This window comes from Corvus moneduloides, chromosome 5 (assembly GCF_009650955.1).
Source record: "Corvus moneduloides isolate bCorMon1 chromosome 5, bCorMon1.pri, whole genome shotgun sequence".
Classification (NCBI taxonomy): Eukaryota; Metazoa; Chordata; class Aves; order Passeriformes; family Corvidae; genus Corvus; species Corvus moneduloides.
The window spans coordinates 46,932,322-46,950,623 of NC_045480.1; the positions used below are offsets into that span (position 1 = coordinate 46,932,322).

Sequence of the window (18,302 nt, forward strand, 5' to 3'; positions counted from 1 at the left end):
TTGGAAAAATCTGGCTACTGATTCAAGCTCAGATGGGTTTGATGATTCTAGTTGTTCTCAGTGCTCCTTTGGTGCAAGCTGCTATAAACTGCATCTGATCTTTTCCTGTAAGACCATATCCAAATTTCTGCCTTCTTTGTTAAGGAAACAAAGGCAACCCACCACTGCAATTTGGAAAGGAGGAAGCAGCCAAGCACAAACACAAGCAGCAGAGCTGAAAAGCAACATCAGAGCTGAAAATACGGCTCCAGGTTAGCTCATGACCTCCTGTATTTTTCAGAGAAAAAGAGCCTTTCCTTCTGTTTGGCTGGAGGTAGAGCTGGGAGGACCCTTACTTAGACCAAGTTGTACAGAACAGGCTCACAAATCTCTCTGTTTGCGGCTGATTCTAGGAGGGTATGCCCTCAAGCAGGCAGATTGTGTGTCAGAAATGCAGATTCTCTGAGGGTGGAGCTTCGAGATCCTGCCAGATGGGCGCTTTTTCCAGACTCTGGCAGATCTCTCATTTTGTTGATTGGATAGCTGAGCTGTGGCTGTCTTTCTCCCTTGTTCTTTCTACCCATGGTGGGGGAAGATGCTTGTCATCACTGGGGGCTTTGCTGTAGGGAGCTGGCTGATGGCGAGATGAATAAACTGCATGTGCTGTGCTAGAATGCCAGCATGACTCCACATAGCACCACTGAGACACAGAAGACCAAGGAGATCGGTCAGGAGTGACCTGCAGCCATTTCCCAGCCCCTTGAAAATCATGGCTCAAGTTGACACGTGGCTTAGAGATGTTCAAAGGAGCTGCACCTTCTGCAGTGTGGCTGTGCAGCTGCAAAGTCTGGGGATCTGAGCAGTGCTTTAATGCTGAGCACCATCGTACTTGTATAAAGACAGAAGAAGCCTGAGAGCCTCTGCTGGCTCAGCTTGGCATGATGTGCAAGCCTGCTGGCACTCTTTCATCCCAGACATTCATCTGTGTTGCAGGATTTTCCCAAGCTGTCTCCAGCTGCAGCTTTGGTAGATCTAGCCCTTCCAGCATGCAGAAGACAAGAGCAGTGAGTGTTTCTGATGCCAGGTTGTGTAACCCTGCTTGAGGGGCTTGTCCCAAGCCCTACAAGATCATATTCTCCACTCCAGGAGAGGCCTGAAGCCTGGATCATTCACCTGCAGATGTCTAGCAGACCAGCATTATTTATGGGTGTTTGTTGTAACTTGCCTTGCTGCTGCATTGCTGTCCTGTAGGATATGTCTCAGAAAGCACGATGAATTGAGCGGGGTGCTTCCAGCACAAGCTGTAATTCTCATACGGTCCTCCTGGTCCAGCAGCAGCAGCTGGAACTGGCAAAACAGCCAATGTCCTGCTTCCCCATCTAGTCACCTTAAGGCCAGGGGTGGACTTTTCCTGGCACAGCTGAGTTGTTCCATGTTGTCAGTGAGCCAGGGAAGGATGGCTAATTCAAGCTCCTGGTCTCTTGCGTGTTCCACAGGCATTACTGTGGCCAAGAGAAGGCCCTCAAAGATCTGTCCTTGCTAGCACATATTGCTCCAGTTTCAGAGGGAGATAACTGCTTTCCCTCCTGGCTTCTCCAGAGTGATCCTGAGTTGCCAGGTGGAGCCATCTCACATGGTGCCAAGCCCCAAAGACAGCTTTGGGTTCCACGGGTCCTAAGCAGCCTGAGGCTGCTGTGGGTTTCCCAGGTCTGAGAGTGAGCTACCAAGTCCTGTGTGCAGTGCCTGTGTTTGGTGAACTAAGTGGTTAAATATTAAATCCAGACTGATACAGATAAGTATGACAAGTTTTTACTGAACTATTAATAAATACTCAATTTCAGGCCAAATCTGGATACCTCTTAGCAGAAATAACACCCACAAGACAGCTTGACTGAACAAAAGGCATGTTTCCTTGCAGTAACACCAAAACTAAAAGGAGGAAAAATTACTAAAATGCTCAGTCATCCTGCTATTAACCCCCAGGAGTGCATCCCTGCTGGCTTTATGGCTCACTGTTTATCAGCACTAGGCTGTTATTGCAGGGCATTTAGAAGCACTGAAAGATTTGTGTGTAGATTCATTGGTTGTCTGAGAGATCCTGTTGACCACCAACTTAAAAATTAGTGTGTGTCTGCTATGATTGCTTGCATGGCTATAAAGCACTCAAGAGATAATTGTTCTGGTCTCTGAAGTGAAGTTCTTCTCCTGCCGAAGCCACTGCGGAGGAGGTGAGGGTTTGGTAGATTTATTTGGTTTTAGTTTGCCTCCTATTGTGACTGATGTCCTTGGAGACAGCTTCTTGGAGAAAGTAAAGCTGGACTGTGACAGTCCTCAGCCCAAGAGGGAGACCTGTTCCAATGTCTCCTAGCCCAGTGACCAAGTGTGCTGTTGAGTGATGGGTGGAAGGTGCCACATCACCTACAAGTACCCTGAACCCTGGCCTGCAGCACCATCAAGGACATTCTGCCAAGCTCGTGGATGAAGAAACACTGCATTTCTGATGGCCATGCAGATGCCAATAAATCACAGCAAGCAGGGAAATGCAGGAGAAGCAACACCTGCCAGGTGTCCAAGGGAACACCATGTGAAAGGGGAATGGTCGTAAAACCCTCAGTGGACTGGAGATGGCTATTATATTTTGTCCTATGAAAGTGACTGTCTCCATAGCACTGGAGTGTCACCACACAAACACTGAGGAATTACACTCCTGCTGATAATAGTCCAGTTTTGTTCTGCCAGGGGCCATAATGGTGGAAAGCAGGTGCAGGAGATCATGAGTTCCCTATTGCTAAATATTGAGTGTTGGGAGGCAAACTGGGGTCTGTTTCGCTCAGATTGGAAGGTGGGCTGTAGGTCAGTTTAGGCCTTTGACTCTTGACAGTGGGGTTTTCCAGAAACTGTATTTGGAATATGGCTCTTCCCTTTACTGCAGCATGCCTTGGCTGCTCTCTTGCCCCGAACTACACGTATATTAGGACTTGCCAGCCCTGAAATATTTTTGTCCTGTAGCTGCTTACCTTGTACCTTGAATCTGGCCAGGAGCTGGAAGAAACCAGGTGCTTTGGCAAGACTACAACATTGTGCAGAGTCCTTTGATTCCTGAGGACCATGTCTTTTCCCCTAGGAGAGCAGTGCGGCCCTGGGACAGGGCACAGAGATGTGGTGGCATCTCCATCACTGAGTTCATCCATATGGATGAGGCCTTGAGTGACCTCAGTTAGCTGTGAGAGTGGTTTTGCTTGGAGCAGACATCTTAGAGACCTCCTCCCACTTGAACCTGTCAAGGATTCATTAGGTAGAAGACATCACCATGGTCTCAACAAGACTCCCACACCAGAAAGAGTGGAAGCTATAAAAGCATTTACTCACTTTTCATACTCTTCTTATGCCTTCAAAATATATTTCTCCTGAGTTAAGGAGTTTGAGCCTTCCCTCCTCCTGAGACTGCATAGCAGCAGAGCAGAGAGGAGATCTGTGACTAATGCATTGGCTAGAAGGGCTCGCCCATATCCCATTCCAGGAGCCAAAGTACTTAAACTGGTGACTGGTCTGACTTATCTGTACCAAAGGAACAGGCCAGCTGCAATTATTTTTCCACAAAGACACCCTTTTTCTTTCTTTTAGTCTTGTGTAAATGTCAATAACCAGTCTTTACAGACAGCTAACTGTTTGGCAGGGCACCCCTCCAAGGGGGAGGATAAAGACAGGCTAGGCAGCTTCTCTGGCTGCAGAATGACAGAACCTAGCTGGGCCAGAGAAGCTGGTTTGAAGCTTAGTTCCATCAAAAAAACCCCAAGGACATAAATATGGTTTATGGCAATAGTTTAGAGCCAGCTGAACTGCCCAATAGGAGCAAGTCTGTGGAAACACCAGGGAAGCTTGGGAGTATCACAACCCAGCCCCATGCTGCTGGCTTTTTGGCAAAGCTCTGTGCTGTTCCCAGGAGTACTCATGCTGCTGCTGAGAGCTGTGTCCCCAGCACAGCCTCCTCCCACTCCACACAAGTGCCCTTCCTGCCCCCTGTGACCACACACAAGCTTGTGGAAGGCATTGTGGAATCAAGCTGATGCTTGAGTCTGGTGATGGTTACACTGGAAACAGCATCATGGTACGTAAGAGAGAAAAGAGCAGTGCCCTGACAAGGGAGGCACTACAGAGCAACAAGGAGCTCTGTGGGATGTGCTGAAATGTAAGCCCCATTTCTCCCTTGCCTTGTGGTCAAGAGACTTCCCCGCAGAGACCCAGTCTCTTAGAGGCTCATTGGCTGGTGCTTTGTGGAGAGGAAACAGAAGAACAGTTGACTGCTGTTGGGAAATTACATGCTCTAGTTTCCTCCCCTCTTATGCTGCCCTCCATTAGCAAGGCAGACACATCTTCCACAGGTCACTCTCCACTGCAAATGCCTCTAAGAGCTACATTTAAAACCAAAGAAAAGTTTGGTCCAGCAGCAAAGTACTATCTGGACACATTTACACTCCCATGCTTTAGAAGAGACATGTTTCTTACCCTCTGCATATTATCCCATTCTGGGCAGTTTTTCCCAAGAGCATCCCCCCCACCCTGGCAAACATCTCAAGGAAGAATGTGGGGTGCTCATACAACATTTCTGACCCTGCTCTGCCAGGATGTAGGTGCAGAGAGCCTACATCCTGCCTTTGCCACCATATCCAGGACCTGCAATCCAGGGTGCTCTAGAGGAGGCTGCTGTGACAGCAGTGGTTCAGCAGAGCTGCTCTGCTGTAGGACAGCAGCCCCAGGCCAATGGGAGATTGGCAAAGGGAGTTGGATGTGGAGCACAGGAATACCTGCCCCTCCTCTCCTTTACCAAACTGTCCCTGGAACACAAACTTTGGAAACCTGGACCTCCAAACACCTCCAAGATCAACAGGACACCACAGCTTAGTTATCTCTACCCAGAGATGGCACCGAAAACCCTCAGGATACAGAGGCTTGGGAACTTCAGAGAAAAGTGGTTGGGGGAGGAGGTGGAATGGCATGAGCATTCTAAGAAATCTTTGGATATTATCCAGCAAGTACACAATCATACCTGCTACCAAGGGCTTTATAAATGCAGCAATTGCAGTGTCTGTGTCATCTAGCACGTAACACTTGGGCATTAGGTGAGAAACCCCAGTGCCCTTCTAATGCTTGCACCATCTCCTCAGCTGCCCTGGATGACTTGGACTTCCCTTACGTCTTAAACTGAAACTGTCCTCACATGGGGTTTTCAGCCACAAGGCTGTCACAGGAAATGTCTGGCTGCAGTTTTGTCATTCATGAGTTTGGGCCAGTATTCAAATGTGAAAACAGCCTTGGCCAAGCCACCCCAATCACCAGGTGATGTGCTGAGGCAGGGCCACAAATACCTTTTAATTTTCTTTTTTCCATGCAGCCAGAAAAACAATCCAATTACCTTTTAAAAGAGACCTGTGGTGTATGTTTGATTTAAAAGAACCACACTGGTAAAAAAAGTCTGAAGCATTTTTAGTAGTGCTTAACAACAGTTGTTTAGATGTGGAGGTGACAAAGAATTTGTGGAGAAAAGGGAACAGCAAAAGGCTACCAAGAAGGTGAACCCTTTGCCTCATGCTGCTGTCAGGCAGGGGCTTACGTGCAGGGCTTGTATCTTACCCACTGCATGAGAAAAATCACACACACATAACTTTCCCCCTGCCCCCAGCACACTCTTCAGCCTTTCCCCTATCCTTTTTCCAGGACCCAAGTGCTCTCAGCTGGAAGAATCCCACCACAAAGAAAGGGCCAGAAGGGCCTCTGGACACAAGCAGCAGTGGGTGACAGCCAAGGCAGACTCCCCTGAGCCACAGGGCAGTAAATGATCACAGGCAAGGGACACCATGCAATAACCTTGTCCCAGGTGCATGCAGGCCCCATATTTCTCTGTGAAGGGGAGCAGCTTCACCCCCCTGCGTCAGCATGCTTGGTTTTGTGATGCAAATACTAGGGGAGGAACCAAGAAACGAAAAGCTTTACCTTACCCAGCTGCTACAGAAAGCAAAACACCCTGTAAAGAGAGCTCATCTTATGACAGCAGGAGACTTGGAAAGAGCCACAGTGAGAAGGCGCTCGGTTTTATCTCTGTATAGAGCAAAGGCCAAGCTCACTCTCCGCAAGGCTTTGCGGTAAGATGGGAAGCACTGCCCACAGAGCTGCTGAAACCAGCACACACCAAGACAAACACATCTTCCTCCCCTTCCCCATGGCTTTCCATTTTACCTCATCTGTAAGCGGCAAAACCCACCCAGCTCAGTAGTTGATTGTTTGAAATACAACACCTCCAGGGCATCACCGAGGCTCAATCTTTGTGGTGAAAGCCAGGTCAAATGCAGAAACTAGCCCTGGCTGGCATTCACACCAGCTGTTCCCTTTCTGCAAAAGGGCATGTTTCCTGCTAGTGCTTCTTATTGCAGTGACAACAGGGACAATTACTTGGACATAAAGAAGGGTCTAGCTTTCATCAGATCCTGGTATAGAAAAGAGTCTGCCCCCACTTCTGCAACACCTCTCCCAGCATCCATCACACCCCAGTACACAGGCAGACAGTAAAGCACTGATCCCATATCAAGCCGGCATGGGGGAAGGGGAGAAAGGGGAGAATGAGACTGACTCAAAAGCAGAAAAACCCGAAAAGGCTGTTCCTAGCACTGCAAGCAGGAGAAGAGTGAAGAGTAGTTCAGGAACACAGTGATTAGTGGGGAAACCTAAGAGCACAGAGAAAAGGGTCTGGGCTCCTCCCATCGCAGGGCTGCAGAGGCAATGGAAGCATTTGTGTTGGCAGGAAGGCAGCAGGAACAGGCAGCTCTTTCCTGTCTCGGGCAGCAGAATTCAATGTGGATGTATGCTCCTCCCTGCCAATGGCCACTTGCAGGAAGCTGGACCCATGTCCAAATCGCCTCCCCAGCCCCATGGGTGCTTAAATAAGATGATGGCAAGATACACAGCCAACATTTTGTTCCACCTTTATTTTAACAATCAGATAAAAACAGAACCATATTTTTAAAAGAGTCATTACATGGCAATTATAAAGTGCATTTTCCACTTGAATGTTGTGTACAAAAATATCTTTTAAAAACAAACATGCAAAACATCCTACAAGGCACTTCCAGGCATAGAGCAAGGAGAGCAACCCCCTCACTTCTATGTTCACATTGGCAATGGAAAAAGGGAAAAGGGGAAAGGCCACAAGTAGTATTTTTAAACTGCTATTGGTCAAATAGTCAGTTCCCAACCTAGCTTTACTTATGGCACTGCTCTTCTAGCTTAGCTTCCACGTTCCTCCCTAAGCACACCCAATGCACAGCCTGAAAACAAGCCCATAAGGAGATCCCACCATCCACAGCACCCCAGACCCACATGCTTTGTTTCAGCTCACAAACAGCTCTCCATAGGCATAAGAAGGTGCCAGGAGAACACGACTTTTCTACAGTCAGTGTCTTACAGCATTAACACCATACACTAAATAAATAAAAAGTATCAGCATCACTCAAACTTGCCTTAAGTTTAAAACCAAGCCAAGCTAGGCAACAGTCCCTCCCAGAGAGACCAGATGCAGGCTCTAAGGGCTGACTTGGGAAGCTGTTAGAACAGAGAAACCAAGGCTGATGAGCTCTTGGCTAGCAAGTAGATTCACCACCTCGACTAAGTGATCAGGCACAGTGGAGACACGCATTGATTTCGTATTTTGAAAAAGCAGCAGTTGAGGGCCAGCTATTCTTCCTGCAAGCTCTTGTCCCTTTTGATACCCAACAGTGATCCCAGTATCCCTTCTAGGTTAGAGTAAAACAGCTTGTAAGTATTTACACAGTAGTATCCAGAATTAAAAGCTATGTTAACAAAGTTAAGTAGTCTAGCCTGTTGCTTCTCTCCAGCACATCCACAGGCCACTACAGGCACCCAAAATTATATAAAGCTTATGCACTAGAAAAAGTAGTATTTCCTTGACCTCTATTTCTACAAACTGTTCAGCACTCTCCCTTTGAGCTGAGGGATTAAGTTATTCTGCTCAGTTAACACCCCAGAAACTTTAAGAGGCTGTATGGCACTGCCAAGCTCACCACCTCAAGCACACATCCAGAAGACAAGCCACCTCTTTAATCATAGGGATGGCTCACATCTGTGATTTGTCTCACATGCAGGGGTGCTGTCAGGATAACCCCACATCTCACTCTCCTCATGGCTAGTTCTTTGCATAGGTGGGGCAAGCCACTTTTTATGGTCAGAGATGCAAATCCGGGCATTTGCAGGTCAAACTGGCAGATACTGCTCCAACAGTGAGGGGAGCCCAGCACGCTCATCCAGGACAGCCACAGCACTCTCACATGTGAGCAGTGCCACACCTTTAGCTGCCAAGCAGTCCATGGCACAGAGTAACAAACCATTACCAGATCTTAAAAGCAACATCAGTTCCAAAGCCTGCTCATCCCAAAGTATTGCTGGGATCGCACATACCACCCCTTTCTCAGTCAAGGCACTTCCACCACAGTGGGTACACAACAGCCACCTTTGTATACAGGACACGGCCTAGACAGCCATGGGGTCTGTTGGTGTTTAGCTCCTGTAACAAACAAGCAGAGTCTCCTGCACAGGACCTTGGGCCCCAGCTGGGCAAAACTCTGGTTTACCACCCACAGGAGGAAGAAATGCGTTTTCAGGGTCCAGCACAGCCAACTTCAGATGTCCATCAGGGGAAAAAGCATCATTGATCACTTGTGGTTAAAGAAACAGGAAGGTTTTGAAGAAGGCAGTCAAGGATATCAACCACAGCTGTATTACAAGCACCACACAGCTACAGCTAATCTATTTTTGGTAACACCAATGGTATGAGAGATTTTCAAGATCATCTGATATAACAACTGGTGACTAAGCATATCAGATCCTCTCCCACAGGCACATCTCCTAATACGGCCGGCTGTAAGGCCACACTTCCTGTCATCACACTGCATTTTCACTTCCAAAACACACTTTCTGCCTCCAGTAGGAAGGGCCTCACTACAAGGATATGTGCAAAGAGAGGACTCCATTCCTGGCAATCCAACCACACTATTTCCTGACAGGCACAGGCTGGCTTTGCAAGGAGAGCCCTGCAGCTGTAGTACAGCCCACTAACAATATAATACTAGGACATATTTTGAAAGAGCCTTTTAATAATAGGCAGGCAATACAAAGCAGCCGCTACATAGCTTGGACAGGCAATATAAGCACTGTAGTGTTTCCCTGGACACAGCAACTTTACTGAAGAGGAAGAAGTGCTGAAGACACATGAGCAGTCCCTGGTCCTCTGATCATCTGGAGAGCCAGAATTGCTTCTCTGATTATAAGCCCTCTGCCAGCAGAGCACTGCACATCTGGTTTTGCTAGGAGGCTTATGCTAAGCTACACAGAGCCATACTTCTTCCACCCATTCATTCTTCTGTGTTCAGACCAGCCCCAAGGCCTGCAGACACACCAGCAACAGTTACTCAACCTGGGCTTTGTCCTTGGATCAATAGTAGGGCCCAAGCTTCTCGTAGCCTGAATAACTGGGCCACTCAGGAAAGAGGCCATAGGAGCACCGGGGGCTCCCAAACCGGTCAAATGCACTGCCAAAGTCAGGAGCCTGTGGGGGACGGACAGCTTCCTGGGCAGACTTCAGTTCTGACCGTATGATCCTGTAATTTGTGCCCCTATTGTTGTCCCAGTACACCTTCCCATTGCACTCAAAGGAAATGGCAAACTCGACTCTTTCGTGTGATTGAATTCCCTCGGGCAAGCTGATGTCAAAGGAAAATGTGTCCTGATCTGACCCTCCATACATATCCTTGACATACTGGCACGGGTGATCTACAAAGCTTTTCCAGGTGTCAAACGTCATCCGGATCTTCACAGTCTTTTCAAAAGCAAGGTTCTTAACCTTCACCGTTCCCACAATAGATTTCTCCTTTAGCACACAGTTTTCCAGACAGACACAGTCTGTCTGGAGGCGGTTTCTGAAGTCCAGGTAGTCTACAGAGGGCTGAACAAAATCCAGGACAAAGCTGTCCTTCTCTACTGTTGTCAGACCCACGATGTTGTCTATCAGCTCTGTGATGTTGAAAGGAATATCAAGTGGATCTTCAAACTCTGAGAACACCTTTACCATTGTCAGAGCGAAGCCTCTGCTATCTGCAAACGACACCCTCTTCTTCACTTTGTTGTGTGTGAAGGATTTTGCTGCCTCTCCTGGTCCGTTCAGTGCAGTCTTGCTGCTCAGCTGGATGCAGGGCCGCAGTGGCTTGCTTGGCTTTGGAGCAATTTTGCAGGCACACTTCTCTCTTCGCAAGGGTGGAGAGCACAGGTACAGCTGCATTGCTACATCCACAGCCATTGCTTGCTTGTGAGGGAAATAGTCTAATACTCTGGAAGATGAGAAGAAGGGTCAGTTGGTGCTAGAAAACCATTTTAATATGAATTTTGTCAGAAAATTGATATATCACTTCCCCCCCAGCCATCCCAAATAAGCTTGCTTCTTAATTAAAGGCAGGTACTTGCATGGTGTGATTTACAGACACTGTGAGAAACACACTGCAGCAGAAGTGGCAGGACCAGAACATTTCCAATCCAAAGCAAAGCCCATGGCTCAGTCCTGCCCATGCTCACAAAACCCACAGATTATCAAATTTCAATGCTACGTAAAGCAGTACTCCTGCTGCGCTTGCCTCCCTCCAGGAGACATTCTCCTCAGGGCTTCACAAGCTTGTGTAGGAGTAGGAACTCAGTTTGTCACAAGCTGCTGTACACAACCGACTTCACCTCTCATAAAACCCCAGATGTCAGCCAGTTCAGTTGAACTACACACTTTGCTCACCACTGTCCCCCAGAACTGCTCCATCCAAAGTGCCTGCAAGTAGTATTGTAAGGATAGCAACAGTCTGACACAGCAGGAGGGCACCGGCTTAGCCAGCACTGCTCTGGAGCTTTCTTCCCTCTACTCCGCTTTAAAACAAGTGTCAGCTCAGAAGGCACATCAGCCACTTCTATCTCCAGCAGAGTCTGCACCTCAAGCCTCCACAGTGTTTGTGCTAAGCCCCTGGAAAACATCCATACAGCCACAGGTCTCTGCCGAACACAACTCCCCTACCCGAGCTTCACTGAGGCTTTGGAAGCAAGTCCTTCTCCCAGAAGGCCGTGTGCCACTCCACTACAGCCTCTCCTCCAGCACCCAGCCTGTTCCTTCAGGGATGCAGCACCATCTCTCTCTATACATCCACCGTAGGGCACTTTGCCAGATGTAGCTCCCAGAACACTGCATCTATCACTCCCTGCCCTTACACTGACATTCAGATGGATGCTTTTGGCAGACTCTTTTGCCTGGCTCTGGATAAACTACTGGATGCATTTATCACACACATCCCCCTTAAATCAACTGTACTGCAGGTGACTTTAAACACAGTATACCCTTAATAAGAATCCTGCTTGGCTGCAGGCCAGGCTTCAAAGCTGCTCCCACCACAGGGCAGGATGAGCCAGCAGCAGTAGCAGTGACCACTGGCCTTGTGATGCAGCAGAGTTCCGGCTGCCAAAGCCATGCACAGCCAGCTCTAGTACTTGACTGCTGCTCCCATGCCAAGAAAAAGCAAGAGCCACACTCTCCAATTCAGTGCTTTAACTCCCCACCCTGTAACACCAACACAGCAGCTCTGAGCAGGCTTTCATAGCATCCACTCAGCAAGGGTATCTGTTTATTCAGAGCACATGTGCCAAGGCTTGCATCCCAACACACCCACCAGCCAACTCCTTCTGCAGTGCCTCCTTTCAGCTCAAGGGCAGCTGCACTAGACAGACACATCAGATCCACCTAACACTGTCTGCTAACACTGTTCTGCTCATCTCTGCCTGGTTTTACCAAGTTTTTGTTCATACAGACTTTATATAGGTCATTTCCTCCTTTAAATTAATGCAGCCTCCAATGCATCTACTCTTACTTGGGTCAGTTTCATCTGCATTGCACCTTTTCCCAGGGAAATTTATTCAGCTGAATTCCTGTAACTTCTGAGAAGTCAGGTTTCATAGCAAGCCTTAGTTATTCACAGTTTTAGAATGAAGAGGCCATAAAATACCCAGCCCAACTGCATTGCTTGGGAGCTTTTTTCCAAGCTAAAAACTATAGCAAGAGCTCTTCATAACCAACTATGAGCATGAGCTCTGTGCTTTTATGAACTGTCTTTCCAGCTCATTTGATATCCCAGAGAACTTTTTCTGCACTTGAGAGCCTGCTGATGCTCAGCTCTCAGCCAGAGGCAGGTTTCCCCTTTCGGGGCTGATGAGGGTTGTCTTGAACTTCAGATTCTTTGAAGGTGGGAACAGGGATATAGTTTTGAGAGCTCATGCAGGAAAGAAAACTCCAGAAAGCAAACAGTGCAAGGCAGGGAGCCCTATGCAGGTACAGGTGCCAACTCCTTTCCCTTACCCCTCAAAAAGGGAACAAACTCGACTCTGCCTCCGGACTTCTTCTCATAACTTTACCCTCTCCTGAAAAGGATGTCTGTCGCCACTCACTCCTCCCTCCTGTCATTCTACGAAGGAGAATTAAGCCAGAGCCAAGGAATTACTTACACCTCCCTTACGAACCCCTTCGGCTGCCTCCGCTATGCTTCCCACTCTACCTGGGGACAGGCGACCCCTTGCACAGGGCTGGGCGTGCAGCACTTGCCGAGCCAAAGTTCGCAGCCGGCTGAAGCAGCACTCGGACGCTCCGCACCCCCTCCTGCTCGCCGCCCCAGGCAAGGCCGGGCCGCCCCGCGGGCACAGCCCGCTTCCCGCAGGCATCTGCCCGGCGGCGTTAACTCGCTACAGCCCGCCCCCTCCGCAACACCAGACAAGCCGCGCCGCCCAGACCCGGGAGAGGCGGCGGAAGAGAGCCCCGCGGAGGGGCAGCCCCGCCGCCCCGGCTCCCGGCACAGCCGGGGGCTGCAGGAGCCAAGCCGCAGGACCCCCTTTTCCCCCAGGAACAGCATCGCGGCGGGGAGCGCCAGAACCGCTCCCGCACAAGCGAGGGAGCTACGACCCCAAGCAGGAAGGAGGCAGGGAAGGCAAAAAGGAAGAGGAGCAGCATTAGCGCCGGGGGCCGCGGCGCGCCCGTACCTGGTGCAGTGCATGAGGCCGGTCCTGCAGCACCACCGCGCGCCCCGCCAGCCCCGGGCCGGCCTCTTAAGGGCGCCCGGCCCCGCCCCAAGGAGCGACAGCCAATCAGCGCGCTTCGAGCGAGGGCGCCCCGCACGCGAGGGGGCGGGGCGGGGCGGGCCGGTGGGCGGGGCCGCGGTGCCCAGCGGGTGCTGAGGGGCCGGCGGGGGGACGGCGGGTCCGCCCGGCGGGGGAGCTCCGGGGGCTGCGCCGCGGCTCCCGTGTGGGGAGCCCTCCCTGAGCTGCGCCGCGGCTCCCGTGTGGGGGGCCCTCCCTGAGCTGCGCCGCGACTCCCGTGTGGGGAGCCCTCCCTCAGCTGCGCCGCGGCTCCCGTGTGGGGGGCCCTCCCTGAGCTGCGCCGCGGCTCCCATTTGGGGGAACCTCGCCGAGCAGCCCCGCCGCTCCCCACCCCACGGAAGGGGAAGCTCATTGTGGTAGAAGTGACAAGCTCTGTGTCAGGCTTCAGCTGGCCGCAGCCCCTCACTATCCGTCGGCTCTTGCGCCAGGTTGCTGTCCCTATGTGTCCAGAATCACAGAATCAATTTGTTGGAAAAGACCTCTGAGATCATTGAGTCCAACCTATGACCGAACACCACCATGTCAACTAAAGCACAGTACTAGGTGCCACATCCAGTCTTTCCTTAGCACCTCAGGGAGTGTGACCAACTCCCCGGGCAGCCCACTCCAATGTCTAACCACCTTTTCTGTGAAGAAGTTCCTTCTAATGTCCAACCTAAACCGCTCCTGCTGCAGCTTAAGACTGTGTCCTCTTGTCCTGTCACGGATTACCTGGGAGAAGAGGCTCCTTTCAGGTACTTGCAGACAGTGATTAAGGTCTCCCCTGAGCCTTCTTTTCTCTGGACTAAACACCCCCAGCTCCCTCAGCCGCTCCTCAAGAGAACTTGTGTTCCAGACCCATCACTTGCCTTGTTGCACTTCTCTGGACCTGCTCCTGCACCTCAGTTTCTTTCCTGAATTGAGGGGCCAGAAGTGAGAACAGCAGAGGAGGCTTTCCAGACGCCACAAGTAAGCAGCCAAACCCATGAGAATCTGCTCTTGAGACAGGAAAGCCTTTTTGGGGCACCAATCTTCCTGTCTGAGCTGGCCCAGGGTGTTTGGGTGCTCAGGGCTGGGTGGGGAGGAGGGTAACTCTCACACTCATATCTTTAGCCACAGCCCCAGGCCTGTGCTGGCCCTGGGTGGAAATCTCAGAGGATACTCAAAAATCTGCTTTCCAGACAATATTTACAATGTGCAGTGGAAAAAAAATGCTTTTTTTTTTTTGTAGAGGTGGCTTCCCTCCCTGAGGAAAAAACACCAACAGGGCCTGTCTGGCAAAGAGATCAGCTCCGTGGGAATCCCTATCTGGCACATGGGCAGAACTGGAAAGGTGTTTCCAAGATCCTGAAAACATCTGCCAGGTGAGTCGATGCTCTGTCATAGATCCCCACTGCTTTGCAGGGCCAGCTGGGCCAAGGGGTCTTCCCAGCTGTTCTCCTGCCTCCAGTTCCCATTTCTGCTCCTTGTGTCCATGTCAGCACAGAGCCCAATGTCCTCAATAATGTGGAAAGTGTGCATGGAGCTGGCCTCCCTGCCAGGGGAGTGGCTCTGTGGACAAACGCCACCTCCATGGGCAAGCAGCAGAAGCTGTAAAGCCTGCTGGAAGGTAGGAAGGTGCATTTACCTTCTCCCCATGGTAGTAGTGGGAATACTTTTTGTGCTACATCTAGCTTCTAACTGCACAGCTGCGAGCGATGCTGCTCTCTCTCACCTTCCTTACAGAGCAGAAAAGCAGGATTGAAGTGTCAACATTTGTTTTCCATTAACTTGTGGAAACACAGACAGCTATTGTTAAAGCTGGAGACTTCCTGCTGGAAGCTGACATTTAATAAACTTATTACTCTGCAAGGCAAAAGGATTCTGTTGGGGGGAAAAAAGCTGCACTTTTTTGTTTTATAAACTCTTTTTTGGTAAAAGCAATGGTAATATTTAAAGTTGGGGAGAGAGAGCTGAAAGATGTACCCATTGCAGGAGTGTTGCAGACTTACAGTAATATTTCATGTGCTGAGGGTATGGTGGGATTTTAGCATATGTTACTTAATGACAGGGTTTACAGCAGAAATGAGGAGACCCATGTTCAGATTTCCCCAGGAGCAACAGGCAGACATGGGATAAGGTGGTCATGGCCCGGATCCCCTCCAGTGCTGCCCCCCTTCTCCAGGCAGAGCCACTGCCTCCTGGCTCAGCGTCACTGGTCCAGAGAAGTTCAGGTGGAAGCGGTAGACTTAATGGGATGAGTCCCAAAACTGGTGGAAGCCCTGATCTGACTCACACTTGTCACTCTGGTCCGCCACAAGTTTCTCCTGCTCCTTGCTGGCAGCTCGGCACCACGGAGGTGCCGAGGGAGATGCTGGTTCCTCTGTGCTGTGCAGGCTGTGCCCAGCCAGCCCCAGCACCAGGCACAGAATGCACACGAGGTGGCTCAGGGTGCATGTCTGCCCCTGTTTGCCATGAGTGGGGCACGGTGTTTCACAACTGTGGCTCGGTGTTTGCCCCTGAAGCAAAGGTAGGTGGAAGCCTGGGCAGGGCATTGCGGCAGACTGTGGACACAGTCTGTTATCTCTGGGAAGCTGAGATAGCGGCTATATTTAGCTCCATGCTAGGCCCTTGTGCAGTGGTCTTTGTGATTTCCCCACAGCTCTCCACCCCTCCTGCCTTGCTGAGAGATGAGAAGAGCTTGTTCCCTGGCATGAGGAAGAGGCTGCACGCTGCTTCTCTCTGGGGGAGTGTTGCAGAACTAGTCCCATCCACAAAAGACAGCTCTGGAAGGAGGGTCCCTCTCTCTCATCATGTCTCACCTGGGTTTCCTTCCTCATTCAATGAGTATTTACCCCAGCACATCCTGGTACAGGACATGGTGGCTCCTGCACCTCTTGGATGCAGCCCTGCTGGTTTGCTGCAGGGAGGATGAGCTTCTCTGCCCCTCCTGAGGGGCCCTCCTTCCCCTGCCATGCTCCCTCAAGAGCCATCTCTACCAGCAGGCTTGAGTCGGTCCTCAGGGACCCTTCCTGGTCCTGCCACCTCCTCAGTGCCCTACTGGAGACATGGGTGGATGGAGCATCTTCTCCTTCTTGTTGGGAACCTGCAGGCTGCTGCGACAGCTCAGCTTCCCAGCAGCTGGCTAGTGGGCAGTCCCGGCAGGAAAGGGGAGAGCGGCCAAGAGTGTTGTGCAATGTGTCCACACCACATCAGGCTGCAGGGCCAAGGCTCAAGGGCGAGGGCTGTAAACCAGTGGAGTGGTTGATGTAACAGGGAGCTGTGCAGGGCCTGCTGCCATGGGGCACCCCATCCCATACCTCATGCCCTCTGCCAAATCAGCAGCCACTTCCCACCCCTTTTAGGTTTCATGAGACTCAGCAGCTGATGGGGAGAGACCCAGTGAGCATCCTTGCTGAGCAAAAGCAGAGCAGGGCTTGGCTGCAGAGGCCAGCTGGCCAGTGGCCACTGGTCAATGTCTGTGCTTGCTGGCCAGCCAGTACTGACAGCTGCTTGGCCAGCTATGGCCAGTGTGACAGAAAGCTGTAGGAAACATGGACTCCCTCACCATCAACTTGGTAACTGCAGTCAGCTTGGTACCTCTCACCATCATCTGTAACTGTGTGCTGAAGCCTGATGTGTTGCTTGGGAGCTCCTTGTGCTCCCAGGCCCCAGTCCAGCTTCTCTAGTGTCACAGCAAACAGCTTCACCAAAGGAAAGACTTGAGAAGACCTGTTGGGTGATGGGATTCCCCTTTTTTTTCCATAGGTCTCAAACTCCTGTGTCTGTCCCAGGCAATTAAGCAAAGATCATTCGACGTGCCCCAGTATCAAAGGAAATCCCACTCTTGGCTAAGGCTCTTGACTGTGCCTTGGGGAGCTGTGCTCCAGGGCAGAGGCCCCTCTGCTTCTCCTGTCCAGAAATGAGAAGCTGCTTCAATATACTGGCTGCAGGCCTGAGGTGGGGTATTTATCTTGGCATGGCTCCCTTTGGATCTCGTGTGCACCCATGGTCAAACACCCTGTGGAATGTGTACTCTGCCCACTGAAGACCATGGCACCTTCCCTTCCAGCCCAACATGCACAGCGAAGATGGTGTTGGGCCAGATACAAAGCCTGGCCTGGTACTGTGTGCTGTAGAGAAAGACTGGGTATTACAAAACCATGCTTCTTAATATCAAAAATGCCCAACAAGAGAGACCTTGAAAATCCTTGCAAAAAAAAGAGGGAAATTATGGGGGAATGAATGAATGAAGGTAAATTAGCTACAACAAATGCTTTAAGGAAAGCTGCTACTTAGAGAGAAAAAGGGGAATGGGCTTTCAGCAAAGGAAGAGCTCAAAGGTCAGCACAAGGAGACAAATGACAGTAGAGAAACCAAATGACAGACAGACAGGACCAACAAAGAGAGAAGTCCTTGGCCTGGAGTACAACGTGCTTGTTGAAAATGTTTTAGCAGTGCTAAAGTGAGGCTGGGTACCAAGCTGGAAAAATCTCTTCTCCAGAGACCGAGACCCAAGAGTGGGTGAGTCCCTGCAGGAAAAGAATGGTACGTCCTGCTTTTTCAACATATATAATGTTCTTTTCAGAGAGCTGCTCAAGGACCTTGAGCAGGACTGCCTTCCTGCAGTCTACAGAATTCATTCCCATCAGTGAGGTTATGGAAAAATCATAGCAGTAGAAAGGAGGTTGGTTGTCTGTCCCAAGATTGCATAAAGCAGTGCAACAACTGTGTACCCATCCTTACTTCTTTTTTCTTGAGAGCATCCCTTCCTCTACTGAACATGCCCTGTGGGAATGTCTGGCTTGACCTCCCAGAAACTGTTCTTTGTTGTGTGTCCTGGGTTGCAGTGTATTCTATTACCATCCTCAGGAGCTGTTGAAATCAGGTGGGGCAGTGTTTCCTTGCCTCCTCCTCCCAGACTATCTTTCTGTTAATTGCCCATCATTGTCCTGCCGCCTGACTCAGAGATAACTCCCTCCGGACTATCTTCTGTTAATGAGCCTAATCAACACTTGGCCTCATGACTCATTACCCCATTGTGAGATGCTCCACCCAGAGGGAGGAACCAAGCATCCCATCGTGGATATAATCTGGGACTCTGACCACCAGAGTCACCCCCCTTCCCACTG

At 50.4% G+C, this 18,302-nt stretch overlaps 1 protein-coding gene and 1 long non-coding RNA gene across 2 annotated transcripts; one reads left to right on the forward strand and one right to left on the reverse strand.

Moving 5' to 3' along the window:
* Nucleotides 1-6,933: 6,933 nt before the first annotated feature.
* PPP1R3B (protein phosphatase 1 regulatory subunit 3B) lies at nt 6,934-13,171 on the reverse strand. The gene is made up of 2 exons (XM_032109769.1): nt 13,096-13,171; nt 6,934-10,370 (listed from the first exon to the last, which is right to left on the reverse strand). The coding sequence occupies exons 1-2, from the start codon at nt 13,107-13,109 to the stop codon at nt 9,479-9,481; spliced, it is 906 nt and encodes a 301-aa protein (XP_031965660.1). The 5' UTR covers nt 13,110-13,171; the 3' UTR covers nt 6,934-9,478.
* Nucleotides 13,172-13,997: 826 nt separating this feature from the next.
* LOC116444272 lies at nt 13,998-18,068 on the forward strand. The gene is made up of 3 exons (XR_004240259.1): nt 13,998-14,160; nt 14,423-14,555; nt 16,939-18,068. It is a non-coding gene; the product is annotated as an uncharacterized LOC116444272 (long non-coding RNA).
* The last annotated feature ends 234 nt before the right edge of the window (nt 18,069-18,302 follow it).